The 18563-nt window shown below is 48.8% G+C and overlaps 1 protein-coding gene across 1 annotated transcript in view; it reads left to right on the top strand.

Moving 5' to 3' along the window:
• Positions 1 to 18563, top strand: part of SLC16A10 (solute carrier family 16 member 10) — a 268532-nt gene that overhangs the window by 180062 nt on the left and 69907 nt on the right. The window contains exon 3 of the mRNA XM_029595256.1: positions 7966 to 8404. Within this exon, the coding sequence (XP_029451116.1) occupies positions 7966 to 8404 (439 nt within the window). The remainder of the gene's footprint in view (positions 1 to 7965; positions 8405 to 18563) is intronic.

Here is an 18563-nt window from a genome sequence, read left to right as displayed (position 1 = left end):
TTCTCCTGCCCCACACCTTCTCTGCTAGACTACTTATGCCATCTTTCAGACTCTGGTCTCCAGACCTCATCTGTAAGAGTACACTTAAGTGCAATCTCGGCTTACCATAACAAGATGGGAGATGCACCTATATCCTTACAACCTATTGCTAGTAGATTCATGAGAGGTTTAACTTACTTTAAACCACCAATACGACCACCAGTCACAGAATGGAACCTTAATCTGGTGTTAACAAGGCTCATGCGTTCTCCTTTTGAACCCATGAATTCCTGTGATGTTAAATTTCTCACATGGAAGACTATCTTCCTCATAGCCATTACATCGGCTAGAAGGGTTAGTGAGTTACAAGCACTTGTTACGTACTCTCCCTACACAAAATCCCTACATGACAGGGTGGTTCTACGTACACATCCAAAATTCCTCCCCAAGGTAGTTACGGAATTCCATTTGAACCAATCCATAGTTTTGCCCACATTCTTCCCAAGGCCTCACTCTCACCAAGGTGAAAGGACTTTACATACCTTGGACTGTAAATGTGTGCTAGCATATTACTTAGACCGCACTGCAGTCCACAGGAAATCCACTGAATTCTTTGTTTCTTTTGATCCAAACAAACCGGGTAATCCAGTGGGCAAACACACTCTCTCCAACTGGCTAGCAGATTGCATAGAATTCTGTTATGAAAAAGCAGGCCTTCCTCTCCAAGGGCAAGTAAAGAGCATTCAGTAAGAGCAATGTCAACCTCAGTAGCACACTAACGTTCAGTGCCAATCCTTGACATATGTAAAGCGGCAACATGGAGTTCTCTTCACACCTTTGCAGCTCATTACTGTTTGGACAGAGAAGGACGACAAGATTCAGCCTACAGACAATCTGTTTTAAATAATTTGTTTCCAGTATAATCCCAACTCCTTCTACATCAAACCTGCTGTGATTTTTGGCTGCCTCATTTTTACCAACAATACTGCAATGTTGCTTCACTACAAAATGGCTCAGCCTATAGCTTGCTAATCACCCATATGTGAGGACTAGTATCCTGCTTGTCCTGGGATAAAGAAAAATTGCTTACCTTGTAATAGGTGTTATCCCAGGACAGCAGGATGTAATCCTCGCGAAACCCACCTGCCACCTCACGGAGTTGGGTCCAATATGTTTTATTATTTTCTTTTTTGCTAAAGCTTATTGCTACATACGAGACTGAAGGGAGACCCCTGTGGCTGAGAATATCATGGCATGCTGGGCATGCTCAGTGGGCCAATCAAACGTTTCTAGAAACTTTGACAGAAAGTTTTCCGTGATAGGGCTCTGTCAGTGACGTCACCCATATGTGAGGACTACATCCTGCTGTCCTGAGATAACACCTATTACAAGGTAAACAATTTTGCTTTCTTTGGCTCAGTACATATAGGAGAAGATAGGTAAAGTGCTTAAGGTAAGACATAATCATTGATTGTATATGGGTTTCTGATCATTTCACAGAGGAGGAAGTACTTAAAGCCCCACCAGAATTTTAAACAATGTTAGAAATCACAATTTGGGGAGGTATAGGTGATAAAGAGTTCAGAGGTTAGGCAGATAACTGAAGCCACTAAGAAAAAGTCCACAGACAAATGCAGAATTGAGCTTGGGAAGAGTTCAAAGTCAAAGAGGCTATCTGTGCTGAAGCAGGCAAGGATCAGCAAAACATGTACATACTTTTTAATCCTTTTTTATACTATGGGATAATGGGCAGGGCTGGGGCCAGGGCAGGGATGTTATTTTGATTCCTCACATGTAATCTATTGCAGATTTTTTGCACCTGCCATAAAGCAGATGTAAAGTCCACAAGTTCTTTTTATACATGTGAATGCCACCAGCTTAGGAGTTTTGAAAGGGAATCTCTGTAGGCAGGTTCCCTCTGAAAATTAGCTTGCAGATCTGCACTTCTCATTGGGTTTGAAAATTGCCATCTATGTATTTATTTCATTCTCCTGCTTCCCTTTTTTCCTTCAACCTTTTTTTTCCTTTGTTGTTCTATTCTGTCCTCTCTGCCCTCTCCCTTCTCCTTCCCTACCCTAGCCTTCCTCCATTTTTACTCCTTTTCCTCAACCTTGTTTTTTTTCTCCTGTCATTCCTCTGCAACTTTTTTTTTCTCGCTCTATAACAGCCTCTCTCCCTCTACTCCATTATATGGTCATCTACCCAAAAAGAGAGAGAACACGAGGAGAGACAAAAATCTGACATATATAAAAACAAGTAGGATGGTAGTCTTCACACATGGGTGACATCATCAGATGGCATCCCGATGTGGAAAACTTATGTCAAAGTTTCTAAAACTTTGAATACAATAGGAATCGGATGATGACAAGCCCTTTATTAAAATGCCCATTTTAATAAAGGGCTTGTCATCATCCGATTCCTATTGTCGTCACTGTTATACAGCTCACTGGATCGGCTACCACTTTGTTTTTTGGGTCCGTCTAAAACTTTGAATAGGCACACTGAGCATGCCCTATATCATGTGTCCACGCAGGGTCCCTTTCCAGTCTCTTCTCTGTTTAGCTGTAAGCTTCGCCGTGTGAGTGAGCTCACTTTGGCTCACTTTATCCTTGTGGAAAACTTTTTATTTTTCTCTTTTTTTTATGGTTTTCCATGTTTTTTCTACTCTATTCCATCACAGTGTCCCTCTTCATGCCTTCCCGTAATGTTACTAGTCCAGGGTTTTTGGCTTTTCAGGTATGTTTCCTTTCATGGTTGATTTCCCCCTGTGGCGGCAATGCCTCAGTGTCCACCAGCCATTACCGCCCGCCACCATCGCTTTCGACTTTATGGCTCTTTATTTAGTCCTGTCAAGGCCATGTCCGGGTTTCGCTGATGCCCCCGGTGCTCGAGGACCATGTCCATCACTGATCCTATGAGGTATGAATCCTCTGCCTGGGGACATCATATGATATCTGGGGTTGCTGCGTATGCATCCAGATAACCTGAAGGGACATCTGCTTCAACTCGACAAGATGGGGCACCTCTTTGAGCTAAAGAAGTCCGAGCCATCGGCATTGATGAATCTGGGAGCTGCACCAATGAACACTGACTGCACCATTGACATTGGCGGGACCGTTGGTTCCGTCTGTGCACTGGCAGATTGGGGCACTGGAGACAGATCACCATTGATCTCCTCCAGGCTGAGGACATCTTATTCCTCATCATTGGCCTTGGCACCGGGGAAGGATCAGGCCGAGCAATGAGAGAAGGCGAAGAAGCATCGGCACTGGTCCCCATTGATGCACAGTGTCGGGCACAGAGATGCACGGCTCATGCCGTGATGCCCCCTAAGTGACCAAGCGGTGAGGAGTGCCAATCCTTCATCGGTGCCGGGGGTCTGGGACAGTCTCCACCAGTCCTGATGCTAGTCGCATGATCGGCCTCGCATGTCTGAAGAAAATCTGGCTACCTCTCCTTCCTCTCAGTCGGTGTTAGCATCAGCAATGTTCGAGGAGAAGCTAGAGTGCTGCAGTAGATCTGGTGCTGCAGGGCTTTGGTCCTGTGGCACAGATGGCACCGGATCTGGTGCTGCCCATCAATCGTACCCTGCTGGAGAAACTTAATGTGCTCATTGGTGCCTTACCGACCCAGATGGTGTCTATTCCCGGGATGATGTCTGTGCCCAGTGGGGCACCAAAGCCTCCCCCTATTGATATGATGGTCGTAATTGGTTTCTCAGAGGAGGAAGCTCCACTGAGACCAGGAGACGCCAAAGCAGCTGCCCCCTCCCCCCCCCGTCCAGTTTTACTGGTGCCTGCACCTCTGGACGAAGGCAGAGTTACTAGGGACTGATCCTTTGTGGCTTACAGTGAAAATGAGGAATCCTATGACCCCTGAGGAGATGACGTTTTGGAGTCCTGCTCAGAGGGTCTCCCGTCGGACCGGAGTGAAGGAAGTCTCTGCCTGAGGACGAAACCTTCGCAGGTTTTCTAAAGGTGATGGTGGAGGCCATCCTTTTTCAGTTGTTAATGGAGAAGGATGCCAGGCGCAAAATATGTGAGATCCTCCAGTTCATGGAGCCTCCTAAGCAGATTGTTGCAGTCCTGGTACATGAGATCCTTAAGAACTTGCTGCTGAGGATTTGGGAACATTGCCTCCCATTAATAAGAAGGCAGATGGGGGTTTACCTTGTCCAGAAGGCTTCCGGATTTGATAAGCGTAGCTGTCCCATCAGTCAGAGGTGATTGAATCTGTCCTCAAAAAGGCCCAGCACTCTGACTCATTCCTCAGTGTCCCTGGGGAAGGACCATAGAGCGATGGACGCTCTTGGGAGGTAGCTATTTCAAGGCGTCATGCTCCTTGCCTGCATTGCTACCTACCAGCTCTACATGAACCAGTACTCATGGGACATCTACAAACAGGTGCAGGAGGTGGCTAAGCAGCTGCCTCAACAGCAGCAGGATACCCTAATGTCGCTGGTGCATAAGGGCATGGAGTATGAAAAACATGAGGTCTGTGTGATCTATAATGTTTTCGAGATGGCATTGAGAGTCTCTGCAGGGGGAATCAGCACCTGCAAAAATGCATGGCTGCGGGCCTCAGATCTCCGACCAAAGGTATAGGAACAACTTGCTGATGTGCCGTGTACTGGAGAGATTCTTTTCGGAGATGGGCCACAGCATCCCTCATCCTAACTTTGGGACCACCATGAAACCCTCCAACTCTCTGCCAGTACTCATCCAGGAAGCCGATGAGACCGGGGCCAAGGAAGTCTTTCTCTCGCCAAAGGAAGTACTATCCTCCGCCTCCTCCCTCCCGTCAGCACCATCAGGGCTCCTGCTACTGTCCCAGGAATCAGAAAGCAACCAAGCCCCAGCCAGCTCCTCAGTCAACTCCAGGGATAGGGTTTTGACTGGGTCGCAGGGAGCTTAGGCTAGTTGCCTGTACCCAGGACAGTAGACCCTCCGGTAGGGGGCAGGCTCCGGTTCTTTACAGACCAGTGGCCTAGTATAACCTCTGACTAGTGGGTTCTGACCATCGTCCGTTAATGGTACCAAGTGAATCTATTGGGTGTCCTGCCAAATTGCCCTCTGTGCCCATTTTGGAGACTGGTAGCATATCAGGAGGTACTATTAGCGAAGCGCTCCTCCTTCTTACTGGCCAGAGTGGTTGAGCCAGTACCACCAGAGCAAAGAGGGCAGGGATTTTACTCCAGGTACTTCCTGATTACAAAGAGAACAGAAAGACTCCATCCCATTCTAGACCTAAGGGCCTTGAATAAGTTTCTAAGAACAGAAAAGTTCAAGATGATTTCCCTGGGTACCTTGATCCCCCTTTTGCAAAAAGGGGACTGGCTATGCTCCCTCGACGTAAAGGAGGCATATGCGCATATTGATCAGTCACAAGAATTATGTCCAATTTGCGGTGGAGAAAAACAGCATTTCCAGTACTGGTATTGCCATTCAGGCTTGTGTCTGCCCCACGGGTCTTCACAGAATGCCTGGCTATGGTGGCAGCCCACCTCCACAGGCTGGGAGTGCACATTTTCCCATATCTGGACAATTGGCTGGTCAAGAGCACATCTCAGGCAGGGGATGTGCTCTTGACCATGCACGTCACCATTCGGGTGTTGGAGTCACTAGGGTTCATTCTCAACTACCCAAAGTCCCATCTCAGCCCATCACCTCAATTGGACTCCATAGGAGCCCTGCTAGACATGGCTCAGGCGAAGGGCTTCCTGCTTTGCCAGAGGGCCATCACCTTGGCAAACATCGCAGCAGAGATTCAACAGAACCAGCAAGTGTCAGCCTGGCACATGTTGAAACTGTTAAGCAATATGGCCACAACCGTTAAGTCACTCCCTTGGCACGTTTACACATGCGCAGAGCCCAGTGTTCCCTGAGGTTGCAGTGATGCCAGGCCACTCTGAGTCTTCAGGATTGCATCTGAGTCACCCCTTCTTTTCGAGACTCAATTATCCTTGTGGTGGTTACTTTCCAATCTGCGATGGGGGATCTCTTTTCAAAGTCGCCATACTCAAATTGTACTAATCATGGATGCATTAACTCATGTAGATGGGTTCAGCACCCAGGGTCTCTGGTCCATTCAGGAATGCTCTTCTCAAATCAACTTCCTGAAGCTTCGCATTTTCAGAGATCGACTGGCCAACAAAGTTGTTCTGATCCAGACTGACAACCAGGTAGCCATGAGGTATGTCAATAAGCAGGGAGGCACGGGATTGTACCTCCTGTGTCAGGAAGCAGTCCAGATATGGTCATGGCCCCTTTCCCATGGGATGGTGCTCAGGGCCATGTATCAGGCTGAGTCGAACCTTCAGACCCCCACGAGTGGTCCCTGGACTGGGGTAGCAAATCGGATTTTCTGCCTCTGGGGGAACCCTTGATGTAGATCTGTTTGCTTCCCCCTGCAACAGGAAGGTGCCTCAGTTCTGCTCCCTGTACAGGTCAGGCGGCAAACCAGCCTTGGATGCCTTTGCCCATCATTGAGGTAAGGGTCTTCTGGATGCGAATCCTCTGATTCCCTTAGAGGTGAATACTCTATTGAAGCTTCGTAAGGATAGGGGGATTATGATCCTCATAGCCCCTCATTGGCCGAGACCTGTCTAGCTTCCACTCCTACGGGAGTTGTCCATCCAGAGACCGATCAGTCTGGGGACTTCCCCAGATCCCTTCAAGCAAGATCAAGGCAAGCTACAGCATCCCAACCTCCAGGCCCTGTTGCTCACAGCCTGGATGTTGAGAGGTTACTCCTGCAGTCGGTTGATCTGTCTCGGGTCCTGGTGGCTTCTAGAAAGCCTTCCACTAGAAAGTCCTATGGACTAAAGTGGAGAGGTTTTCCGTTTGGTGAGAGCAGAAGACCCTAGATCCATTCTCCTGCCCTCCACAAAAACTGCTTGACTACCTTCTTCATCTATCAGAGGTTGGATTGAAAACCAACTCCTTTAGAGTTCATCTTAGTGCAATTGGCTCATACCACCAAGGTGAGGATGGTACACCCCTCTTTGTACAGCCTATGGTTGTACATTTCATGTGGGGCCTACTTCAATTGAAGCCTCCCCTAAGGCTTTCTGCTATGTCTTGGGACCTCAATGTGGTGTTAGCTCAGCTTACGAAAAGTCATATTTTTGGTGGCGGTCACTTCAGTGTGCAGGGTCCGTGAGCTTGAGGCCTTAGTGACTTATCCACCTTACACCAAGTTTTATCAAGATAGAGTGGTCTTGCGTATGCCCCCTAAGTTCCTGCCTAAGGTGGTGACGAATTTCCATCTTAACCAGTAAATCATCCTGTCTATATTCTTTCCCAGGCCTCATTCGCACTAAGGAGAACGAGCACTGCATAGTTTGGAGTGCAAGCAAGCCGTAGCCTTCTAACTGGAGCGGACAGAAACCCATAGACAGTCCACCCAAATTTTTATTTCTTTTGACAAGAATAGGTTGGGCGTTGCCATTGCCAAACAGACACTATCCAGTTGGCTAGCAGTTGGGGAGTAGCCTGTAGCTAGGGATTCACTTGTATAAGGACTACCATCCTGCTTGTCCTCTGAGAAAGAGTTGCTTACCTATAACATGTGTTTTCCAAGGACAGCAGGATATTAGTCCTCATGAGACCTGCCTGCCGCACTGCAGAGTTGGGTTTCTCCTGTTTTTAGTAAGGATACTTCTCTGTTACAAGACTGGAGAGGGATCTTGCATGGATGTGTGGTATAGGGCATGCTCAGTGTGTCTAGTCAAAGTTCTAGAAAGTTTGACATAAGTTTTCCACATTGGGACACCATATGATGATGTCACCCATGTGTGAGGACTAACATCCTGCTGTCCTCTGGGAATACCTGTTACATGTAACAACTCTGCTTTAGGTAAGGAAAATCAGGCGAATGGTGTGGACCAGTTGGTCCTTATCTGCCAACATCTACTGCATTAGACACATTGCCTGAAAGGATATGATTCAACATTAGCCTTTGTCTTTGCTCTTGTTCCTTTTGTAGCTGCATTGAGCCACTCTATTTTACCTATGGAATCGTGTTTGCCTGTGGCTGCTCCTTTGCCTACCAGCCATCCCTAGTCATCCTTGGACATTACTTCAAAAAGCGCCTGGGACTGGTGAATGGCATTGTCACTGCTGGCAGCAGCCTCTTCACCATCTCGCTGCCCTTCTTGCTAAAGAAGCTCATTACCAGCCTTGGTCTCTTCAATACCCTGCGTGTCCTCTGCATCCTCATCTTCATCCTCTTCCTAGCAGGCTTCACCTACAAACCCTTGGTTCCCCATCGCTCAGATATGGTATTCCACAAGAATGGCAAGTTCCGGCTTCCTGCACTGAACCAAATCTTCAACTTTTCCATCTTCAGGATCAAGAGTTACTGCATCTGGGCATTTGGGATCCCTGCTGCGCTCTTTGGATACTTTGTGCCTTATGTACACTTGGTAAGTTCATCTACACCCTTTCTCTGGAGGAAGGGAGCAAGCTGTAGAGATCTGAATGTGTAATGTTTGGCCATTATACCATGAATGCATCCAACCTGAGCTGGGGAGGACATGTAAAGGGGCTTCACACTCAGGATTTTTGATATGAGTAAAACTCCATGAAATAAATCTTAGAGCTAAGGGTGATACTTTACTTGCAAAAAGCTTTCAGAGAGTGGTTGGCCAATAAAATTGTCCTCATTCAGTCAGTCAGGTAGCTATGTTCTAAATGATCAAACATGGAGGAACAGATTTGTACCTCCTATGTCAGGAAGCTGTCCAGATGTTGACTTAGGACTATTCCCTGAGAAATAGCCTAAGGATCATGTATGTGGCAGGCAAATAGAATTATCTGGCAGACAGATTGAATCGGAACCACATGAATGGTGCTGGACAGGGCAGTAGCAAATAAAATATTCCATGAGTGGGGAGAACTTCTGTTAAATCTAGTTGCTTCTCTGTAGAACAGAGGTTCTAAACTTCTGTTCTAGAAGAGGGACTTAAGGCAAACTAGACTTGAATACTTTCTGCCTAAAATGGGAAAGAGGGTCTTCAGTATGCTTTTACTTCAATTCCTCTAGTGGCAAAACCTTTGCTAAAACTCAGATGAGACCAAGGGATCATGATCCTCATTGTGCCTATTGGCCAAAGCATATTTGGTTTCCATTCCTATGGGAGTTGTTCATCAGGAACTAGTTAGGTTGGAGAACTCCCCAGCTCTCATCACTCAGAATCAAGGAACACTGCATCATCCCAATATCAGGTCCCTAGCTCTAACAAACCTGGATGTTGAGAGGATAGTATTGAATTAACAGGTTAATTCATGAGGTTGTGTCTCAAATTCTTCTGGTTTATAGGAAAGACAAGCCGTAAAGCCCGTTAAAACGGGCTACATCCCTCTGTCTCTCACCTCCCCCTCAATCTCTCTCCCCTCACTCTTCACCACCCCCCCTCCCCCACCCACTCCTCTCCACCCTCCCTCTCCTCTCACTCACTCCCTCACTCCCTCCCACTCAGTCCCCCCTCTCCCTCCCTCCCACTCACTCAGTCCCCCTCTCCCTCCCTCCCACTCACTCAGTCCCCCTCTCCCTCCCTTCACCCACCTCCATTTCCTCCCGGCGCCGTAAGCGCGACTTCCCGCAACCCTCACCCGGCTCCATTAACTCCTCCCGCTCCTGCCGGCAGATCTCGGGGGGGGGGTCACTCCCGCGCGCGCGGCAGTGACCCCCCCGAGATCTGCCGGCAGATCTGGGGAGGAGAAGTAGCGGCACCGCGCGCGCGCGGTGCCGCTACTTCTCCTCCCGCTCCTGCCGGCAGATCTCGGGGGGGGGGGGGGGGCGCGGGAGTGACACCCCCCCCCGAGATCTGCCGGCAGATCTCGGTGGGGGGGGCGCGGGAGTGACACCCCCCCCCGAGATCTGCCGGCAGATCTGGGGAGGAGAAGCAGCGGCGCCGCGCGCGGCGCCGCTGCTTCTCCTCCCGCTCCTGCGGCCCCACCGCCATTTTTTTTTTTCTGATCGACATCCTTGCCCGCACATGCGCAGTAGAGCGCAGCTCTACTGCGCATTTGCGGGCCGTCGGTCACAGGCCATTTATAAGGTAGATTCCACAAGGATATCTTATGATTTTACATGGAGGAGATTTGCTTTCCAATGTGAGGGAAAGACCCTAGACCTCCTGTTCCACACAAAAGCTGCTTGAATACTTTGTGTATCTTGCGGAGTCTGGTTTGAAGACTAATTCTATTAGGGTTCATCTAAGTGCAACTGAGGGTACAAAGGGGATTCTGATATGTCCTGGCAGTTTTGCTGGCTGACCTTTTCAATGATTCTTTAGAGTCTGGAGGACTGGAAAAGGGCAGATATGGTTCCTATTCATAAAAGTGGAAGAAAGGAGGAAGCTGGGAACTAGAGGCTAGATAGTCTGAACTCTGAAGTGAGCAAACTAATGGGATCGCTGCTAAAACAGAGGATAGTGCAGTCCAATGGAACTACATCTTGTCAGACAAATCGGATCAGTTTCTTTGATCAGGTGACCAGAGAATTGGATCAAGGGAGAGCACTACTTGTAGTGTACTTGGATTTCAGTAAGGCCTTTGACTCTGTTCCGCACAGAAGACTTATAAATAAATTGTGCACCCTTGGTATGGATCCTAGAGTAACTGATTGGGTTAGAAACTGGCTGAGTTAGAGGCAACGAAGGATAGTGGTATATGGAGTTTTCTCTGAGGAGGGGGTTGTTACTAGTGGTGTGCCTCAGGGATTGGGCCTTGGACCAATTCTTTTCTTTTCCTTTCAACATTTTTGTGAGCGACATAACAGAAGGGTTTTCGGTAAAGGTTTGTCTTTTTGCTGATATCAAAATGTATAACAGGGTGGACAGCCAGGTGTTGCGTCCATCGGTCTAAGATGGCTTTGACCTCTGTGACTCACCTTTCTTCCTTCTCTCTCCTCAAGCCTTGGGAAGATGGCTGCTGCCGCGTTTTCATGCCGCTCTCTCCGGCGTCCCCAGAACAGCAACGACGAGGGTGTTCGCCATTCTCCTGAGGGCCTCCTAGGGTGCGCACGCCACCCACGTCTTTATCCACGTCATGGCGGGAACCTCGGGGGCGTCCCCCTCGAGTGACTTCATGTCATCCGGGTATTTAGCCTGCCCTTCGTTTGCTAACAAACTGACATCTCGATACAGTAAGGTCGAGGTAGAAACAGTGAGGTAGTGTCAGGCGCACCCTTCCTCCCCGCACGCACAGTTCTCTTCACTAACTCCCCGATACTCTCCTCTAATCGCATGCAAATGCATGCCGCGGCTTTAAAGCGGTAGGGAAGGGTTATGCCCGCGTAACCCATTTTACTGTATAGGCGCTTAATACAGCGCCTATACAGTAACCTGGGTGCGCTGGTACCTGTCATTTCAAATGACATTTGAAATGACAGGCACCAGGAAGTGTAAAAATCAAAATTTTTAAATACCTGTCGGAGGGCCGCGTGGGTCCAGGCGGCCGGCGGGATCCGGGGGGCCGGTGGTCGCGTGTTAAATCTAGGCCGGGTCCGCACAGGCGCGCATTCATTCACTGCCGGTGGGGGCTGCCTCCGGCAGCCCCCACCGGCACTGAATGAATGCGCGCCTGTGCGACCCCTGCGATTCGGCGCTCATGGCGTGACGTCACGGCATGTGACTGCCTTGAGCGCCGAATCGCAGGGGTCGCACAGGCGCGCATTCATTCATCCAGGCGGAGGAGCCGGTGGCGAAAGCAGCCGGCTCCTCCGCCTGGGTGAATGAATGAATGTGCGCCTGTGTGACCCCTGCGATTCGGCGCTGAAGGCAGTCACATGCCGTGACGTCACGCCTTGAGCGCCGAATCGCAGGGGTCGCACAGGCGCGCATTCATTCACTGCCGGTGGGGGCTGCCAGAGGCAGCCCCCACCGGCAGTGAATGAATGCGCGCCTGTGCGGACCCGGCCTAGATTTAACACGCGACCACCCGCCGCCCGCCGGCCGTCTCGAACTAACGCGTGTCCCCCCGCCGCCGCTGCCGCTGCCGCCTGGAACAGGCGCCCACCCGCCCGCGGCCTAGATTTAACACGCGACCACCCGGCTCCCGCCGCCGCCGGCCGCCTGGACCCACGCGGCCCTCCGACAGGTATTTAAAATTTTTTATTTTTTCTTCTGACAGGTTTTATGTGTCCCACATCATTACATTTTCTCGATCATCTCTGTATGGCTTTTTTTTAAAATTGTGTTTTATTGTTTTTGAGTATCTTAAGCGGTGTCGATGGATTTGTTACTAGACTCACAGTTCTAACTCCTACTAGGGGGAGGCGGTAAACTAACACGTTACGGCCGCGGCAAAACAGTGCGTTACTAATGAGAGAACCTGAGTGCCCGTTACGGTATCGGAGGGGAATAGCTAATTCCTTCATTATACAGCTAATTCGTTAATTTACATGCCTGGTGCGGGAAGGGTTACGCGTCTGTTTTAAGAAGCGCTATGGACGCGCAAAACTGGAGACTGTATCGCTGGTTTGCCTTACGCGTCCGAATTGTGCGCAGCGAGCTCGTTACAGACGAGAAATCTTCAACTGAACTTTACTGTATCGAGCTGTGAGTTAGCAAGGATTGGAATGCCTCCGGTCTAAGCTGCTCTGCTGCTTCTGTGCTGCCGCTGGAAGCTTTCTCTACCCTTCGGGGTCATACATCTCTAACCTGGGTACCCGCTCCTTAGGGGCCTTTATGCTTTCTTTCAGGTACCTATCTGGGATACCGGGTACTCGCTCCTCTAGGGCCTGCTCTCCCTACCTTGGTGCCTACAATTCATTACTTTTGCCTGCTAGGATATCCATCGCTACAGCTATCTACTTCAGTGAGTAATCTAACCTTGTCAGTCTGTCTCACCTTCAGCTCAGCGCTGGGAGCCTGCATCCGGGACTTCCTCTACTACCCTGCGCTGTCTACCATCTACCAAGTGTGGGACTAGTCTTCCCTGCTGAGGATCCCTGGACTACTTCTACTGGGTTACCTCACTACTGCCACCTCCTGGACAGTACCATCAAGCTGTATAATAAATACCAATTCTCGTGTTTGCATGTATAGAGTCTAGCCTAGTACTGTGGTTCCCTACAGGGCTCCTCCCCATGGGAGGGGCCATCGCCGCAGTACCCAAGAATCCACTCCAACACCTCAAAACCATAACACCAGGAAGGAGTGGAAAACATGAAGAGGGATCTAGCGAAGCTCGAGGAATGGTCTAAAGTCTGGCAGCTAAGATTTATACTAAAAAAAAAAAATGCAGAATAATGCATTTAGGATGCAAGACCCCAAGGAAAAGATCCAGTATTGGAGAAGAAATTCTTTTAAGCACAAAGGAAGAACGGGATCTGGGGTAATTGTATCGTATGACCTTAAGGTGGCCAAACAGGTGGATAAAGTGATTGGTAAAAGCCAGAAAGATGCTTGGCTGCATAGGGAGAGGAATGATCAGCAGAAAAAGGGAGGTGATATTACCCCGAATAGGTCCCTGGTGAGACCTCACTTGGAATACTGTGTACAATTCTGGAGCCCACACCTTCAAAAAGATATACACAAGGAGGAAGTGATGTCACCTGTCCTGATGGCTGCGTGAAGCCGGATCTCCTCGCCTAATTTTTATTATACCTCTTGTTGCGGGGCAATCCTCTCACATAAGGAATCCAAAAGTTGCGATTCGACTTGCCTACTGCTTGCGATGTTGGTCCGGGAGAAGATCACTGAATTAAAACAGTTTTCCTTTGAAGCAGTGGTAGAAAAACAAATAGAGGGCCTGCTGGTAAAGGAGATGGATGAGCGGAGGGCCACATCACCCACCGAGTGCAATGCTTTCCGCGGCGACGGGGTCCACAATTGACCCTGCTTTCCTCCCGCAAAGACTTCCAAATGTGGTTCAGTGAGATACGGGAAGGCATGGGGACCCTGAAAGCAGAGCTGCAATCGATAACGACTGAATTACGACGGGAGTACTCAGAGCTCGAGGAATGCATGGAGACAGTGGAAACCCAGCTCAGTGAACAGGAAATTGCTTTAAACGCTGTACATCAGGAGTTAAAACAACTAAACCAGGAGGCTGAAGAGCACCAAGACTGGCTCGAGGATCTGGAAAATAGATCCTGCTGAGGAAACCTCAGATTCTGGGGGGTCCCGGAGGGAGATCCCTATGTGGATTGTGAGAAGGTGGTGTAATACATCTGTTGGAAATCTGCTAAAGTAGCAATCTGATGTAAATCTGTTAAGAAAGCTGGGCGTGAGATGGGAGGAGCAATCTGAATGAATGGCTCCTAAGAAGGAGGAGTCAGCTATCTTGTTGTGTCTCAGATTCTGTATATTTCGCTATGCTGGGAGTTAGCAATCTGTTAGGGTTCTCCATGAGGAGTTAGCAGTCTGTTATGAATCTGAGATAGTAGTGGTGAATCCCTGGGCTGGTGGCAGATGACCACGCCCCGGGAGGATATCCCGAGAGGGACCATCGGCTAGGCTTGAGTATGGAGACAGACACACATTAGTTCTTTTATTAAACAGGTTTTTGGAAACCACCAGAGATGGCAGTAGTGAGCTGATATGCCCGGCAGGGCTGTAGTCCCTCAGGCACTGGAACCGCGATCCAGGATGGCTGAGCTGTTGAGAAACTGTAGAAAGTGAGTAGGTAGAGTAGACAAGGTTCATGAAAAGAACTAGTTGATAAAACTCACATAAGGTCTCAATGAAGCTCAGGAGCTGGAAAGGTTTAGGCCCTCAAGAAGCGAGTACCTGGTTCCAGGGAAAGCTCTGAGAGAGCGATGGTAACTCACAATTGTTTGTAGCAGCGATAGCTTCCAGGCAGTAGAGAATCTTCAGAGTATCCAGGAACATGGGCCCTCGAGGAGCGAGTACCGGTTCCTATCTGTAATTTGAAAGTAAAGAAAAGAGCGAGGCCCCCGAGGAGCGGGTACCTCTGGAAAGTCCGAGGAGACAGAGTAGCTTGGAGGAAACGTAGCCAAATCCATATCCGAATCCTCTCCTTGCTAACTCAGATAGTGAATTAGAGACCTTTAAATATTGGAAGCGGATGACGTCATCTCGGGGAGACGCCCCTGAGGTTCGCACCCTTGCTGGTACTTCAATCAGAGCGCACGCCCTAGGTCATCAGGCATCAAGGCTGATCTGCAATTTCGAGCCGGTCCAGGGACGCCGGAGGGAGACAGCATGGAGACACCGCGGCAACCAGCCATCCATCAGACCCGGAGGGAGTTGCCACAGAGGTAAAGAGGGCGGAGTGAGGGCGTCGAGCAGCGACGGATGCAACAGGTGGTAAAGGACATTTGCACACTCATTTTGAGCCCCCAGAGTGATGAGGAAGTGGAGCCAAAATATTGATAGATAGGGCATACAGATGATTGACCAGATCGAGGGGGAATACCCCTAGAGATATCGTGGTCTGCTTCCATGAATATGCCCTAAAAGAAAAGATCATGTAGCAGGCAAGGCAGCTTAAGGATTTGCAATGGCATGTGGTCAAGGTGGAGATGTTTCCAGATCTGTCTCCTATCACAATCTGAAAGAGGCATGACTTCCGTGAGATTCTTCAGGTCTTGCGATCTGGCAATCATCGTTATAAATGGTTATTCTCATTCGGCCTCAGATAACAATTAATGGAGTCACAACTAGGGTTAAGACTGTCGAGGAATCCATGAAAATCCTTCAAGCTGCTGGTCTAATGAAACCTACAGGTGGCACAGATTAAGCACTGGACACAACACCCTACAGGAGAGCTCCCAGTGATGGAAACGAGTGGAAAATGGTGGGAAACGACTTTGGAGACAGGAGGATCATCCGCCTCCAGAGAACTACGATGTGAGCCCTATACTGGACTTGATGCTTGACTCTTTGAAAAAGAAACTTTAATTATCCCAGGACAAGCAGGATGATAGTCCTCACATATGGGTGATGTCACTGGATGGAGCCCTATCACGGAAAACTTTCTGTCAAAGTTTCTAGAAACTTTTAACTGGCACACTGAGCCCACTGAGATGCCCAGCATGCCATGATCCCTCGAGCCACAGGGGTCTCCCTTCAGTCTTCGTTTTTCTACACTGCAGTTAGCATCGTGGTGAAGGAGCCCTGTGTGAGTTTCTCACACAAAACACTTAGAGAAAAAAGTTAAAAATTTCTCAATTTACCCCTTCATAGGGGTCTCCCTCTCTTCACTGGCCAGTGAGTACTTGTTTTTTCCCGGTTGATTCTGGTTAAACAGAATTTTTCTGTCAGAAGGTCGTCAAAGACCGTCCAGTCTTCATAATGGCAGCGGGTTTTTAAAAAATGCCCAAACTGCCCTTGCTCTATGTCTATCACCGACCCGCATGTCGAGTGTGTGCTGTGCTTGGGCAAATCTCATAATGTTTCCTCCTGTCCACAATGCGCCAAAATGACGGCCAAGGGCAGGCAAGCCCATCAGGAGAAGATGGAACATCTCTTCCATATTCAACAATACCATCAATGTCGACATCGACTCAGTCGTCTCCGGCTGGAGCGGCTAAAAAGCTAATTGTCTGAAAACGTCACCCTGACAGCTCTGGTGACCAATTATCACCGACTCCATCCCGGTCATCAGTAAAATCTACATCAGGGCTTGAGAAAAAAAGCACTGAATATCTGGAGAAGTATCGCCATCATCATCGACTGACATTGACACCCGATGTCGCATCGATTCCGGGAACTCCGTCGATGCCAAAAGAACAATCGCCGAAAAGGTCTCGAGTGGAAGAGCCATCAATACCCTTGATGCCTCTCACTCTAAGGTGATCCCCATCGGTAATGGTGCCGGGTACCGAGCCACCACAGGGACCTGTGGAAGAGCCGGTTCCACCTTCTCTGCCACCCCGTATAGCTGCTCTGACCTCACCAGCTATATGGGAGGAACTGGACGGTTTTATCCGCCAGGTGATCAAAAACGCTTTCCGAGACCTTCAACCATCGATGCCATCTCAGCCAATACCCGCGCCAATGCCAGCATGATGCCGATGCCCGCGCCGCTGCCGATGCCCGAGCCGGATCTTTCAGTTTTTGCACCAATCCTCTCAAAGCTTGATGCCCTTATCAGTGCTCTCCCGATAAAACCAACGACACCAAAAATGCCGATTCCTGTGAGTGAAGATGATGCCTCCGGGGCTTCTTCAATGCCTGAACCCATTCCAGGGCCGTCTGGAATTTCTCGGCTGAGAATTCCAGTGTCTCCATCGATGCCTTTTTCTCCTCCATCAATGTCACTGCAAAAGCCATCGATGCCATCAATGCCTTTGTTCATACCTCGCTCTGCTCCTCCACGACGCCCTTCATCAGACACCTGGGAGGAGGGAGACACTGATTCCTCATCAGAAGATATACTGTCTGAGTCATCCCCACCTGAAGAAAGGAGGAAGTCACCACCAGAGGACCTCTCCTTTTCAAATTTTTTTTTTTTATTATTTATAGTTTATTGAAATTTTCTGTGGTGTAGAAGTAAACGAACCAAAACACAGTGACAAATGCATAACTTTAGCAAACATACATGTAAATCTGCGGTAATCCCAAGTTTAACACCAAAATCTTGACCACCAAACATCGATAAACTGTGATGTACATTGTATATGATAACCTTACCCCTACCCAGCCTCTCCCAACCCGTCCAGTCAAATACAAACTGTACAGTAAAGCAATCATGTCCATGTTCTCGACCCTGTTTAAGTGGACATTAGTGAGAGAAATTAGAGTGCCCTTACACCTTAGCTTGGGGAGCACACATATGCAATCTCCAAACTCGGGGTACATGGACAAAACTTGAAGCAACATTTCAAATCAATTTCCTGGAGCTTCGAGCTATACATTATGCTCTATATGCGTTCAAGGACTGCCTTTCACACAAGAGTGTTCTCATACAGACAGACAACACAGTAGCCATGTGGTACCTGAACAAACAGGGAGGTATGGGCTCGTATCTCCTTTGTCAAGAAGCCGCACAGATTTGTGACTGGGCCCTTACGCATTCCATGTTTCTCCGGGCCACTTATCTAGCAGGCATACACAACGTAGTTGTAGATCGCCTCATTCATCAGTTCCATCCCCACGAGTGGTCCCTGGATCCTTTGGTAACAGCCAGAATATTCCAACGCTGGGGCCAACCAACCATAGACCTCTTTGCATCCGACCTGAATTGCAAAGTGGACAGATTCTGCTCCCTATACAAGCGGACCAACAAGTTAGCCAGGGACGCTTTTGCTTGCCCCTGGAACTCAGGCCTTCTATATGCATATCCCCCGATACCGCTGATAACCAAAACTCTAGTGAAGCTACAGCAAGACAAAGAGTTAATGATACTCAAAGCCCCATATTGGCCTCGTCAAGTGTGGTTTCCCATACTTCTTGACTTCTCGACCTCTCGATCAGAGAACCAATTCGCCTGGGTACAGCTCCCACTCTCATAACCAAGGAGCAGGGCAGGTTATTTATTTATTTATTTATTTAACAGTTTTTTATACCGACCTTCATAGTAAATAACCATATCGGATCGGTTTACAATTTAACAAGGGAATAACTGGAGTAACAATTCAAGTAAATGAAAGATAACAATAAGAAGGAA

Source organism: Rhinatrema bivittatum, chromosome 3, assembly GCF_901001135.1.
Source record: "Rhinatrema bivittatum chromosome 3, aRhiBiv1.1, whole genome shotgun sequence".
NCBI classification, from domain to species: Eukaryota; Metazoa; Chordata; class Amphibia; order Gymnophiona; family Rhinatrematidae; genus Rhinatrema; species Rhinatrema bivittatum.
Note: the sequence above shows the minus strand (reverse complement) of the source record. Positions and strands in the feature narration are given on the sequence as shown.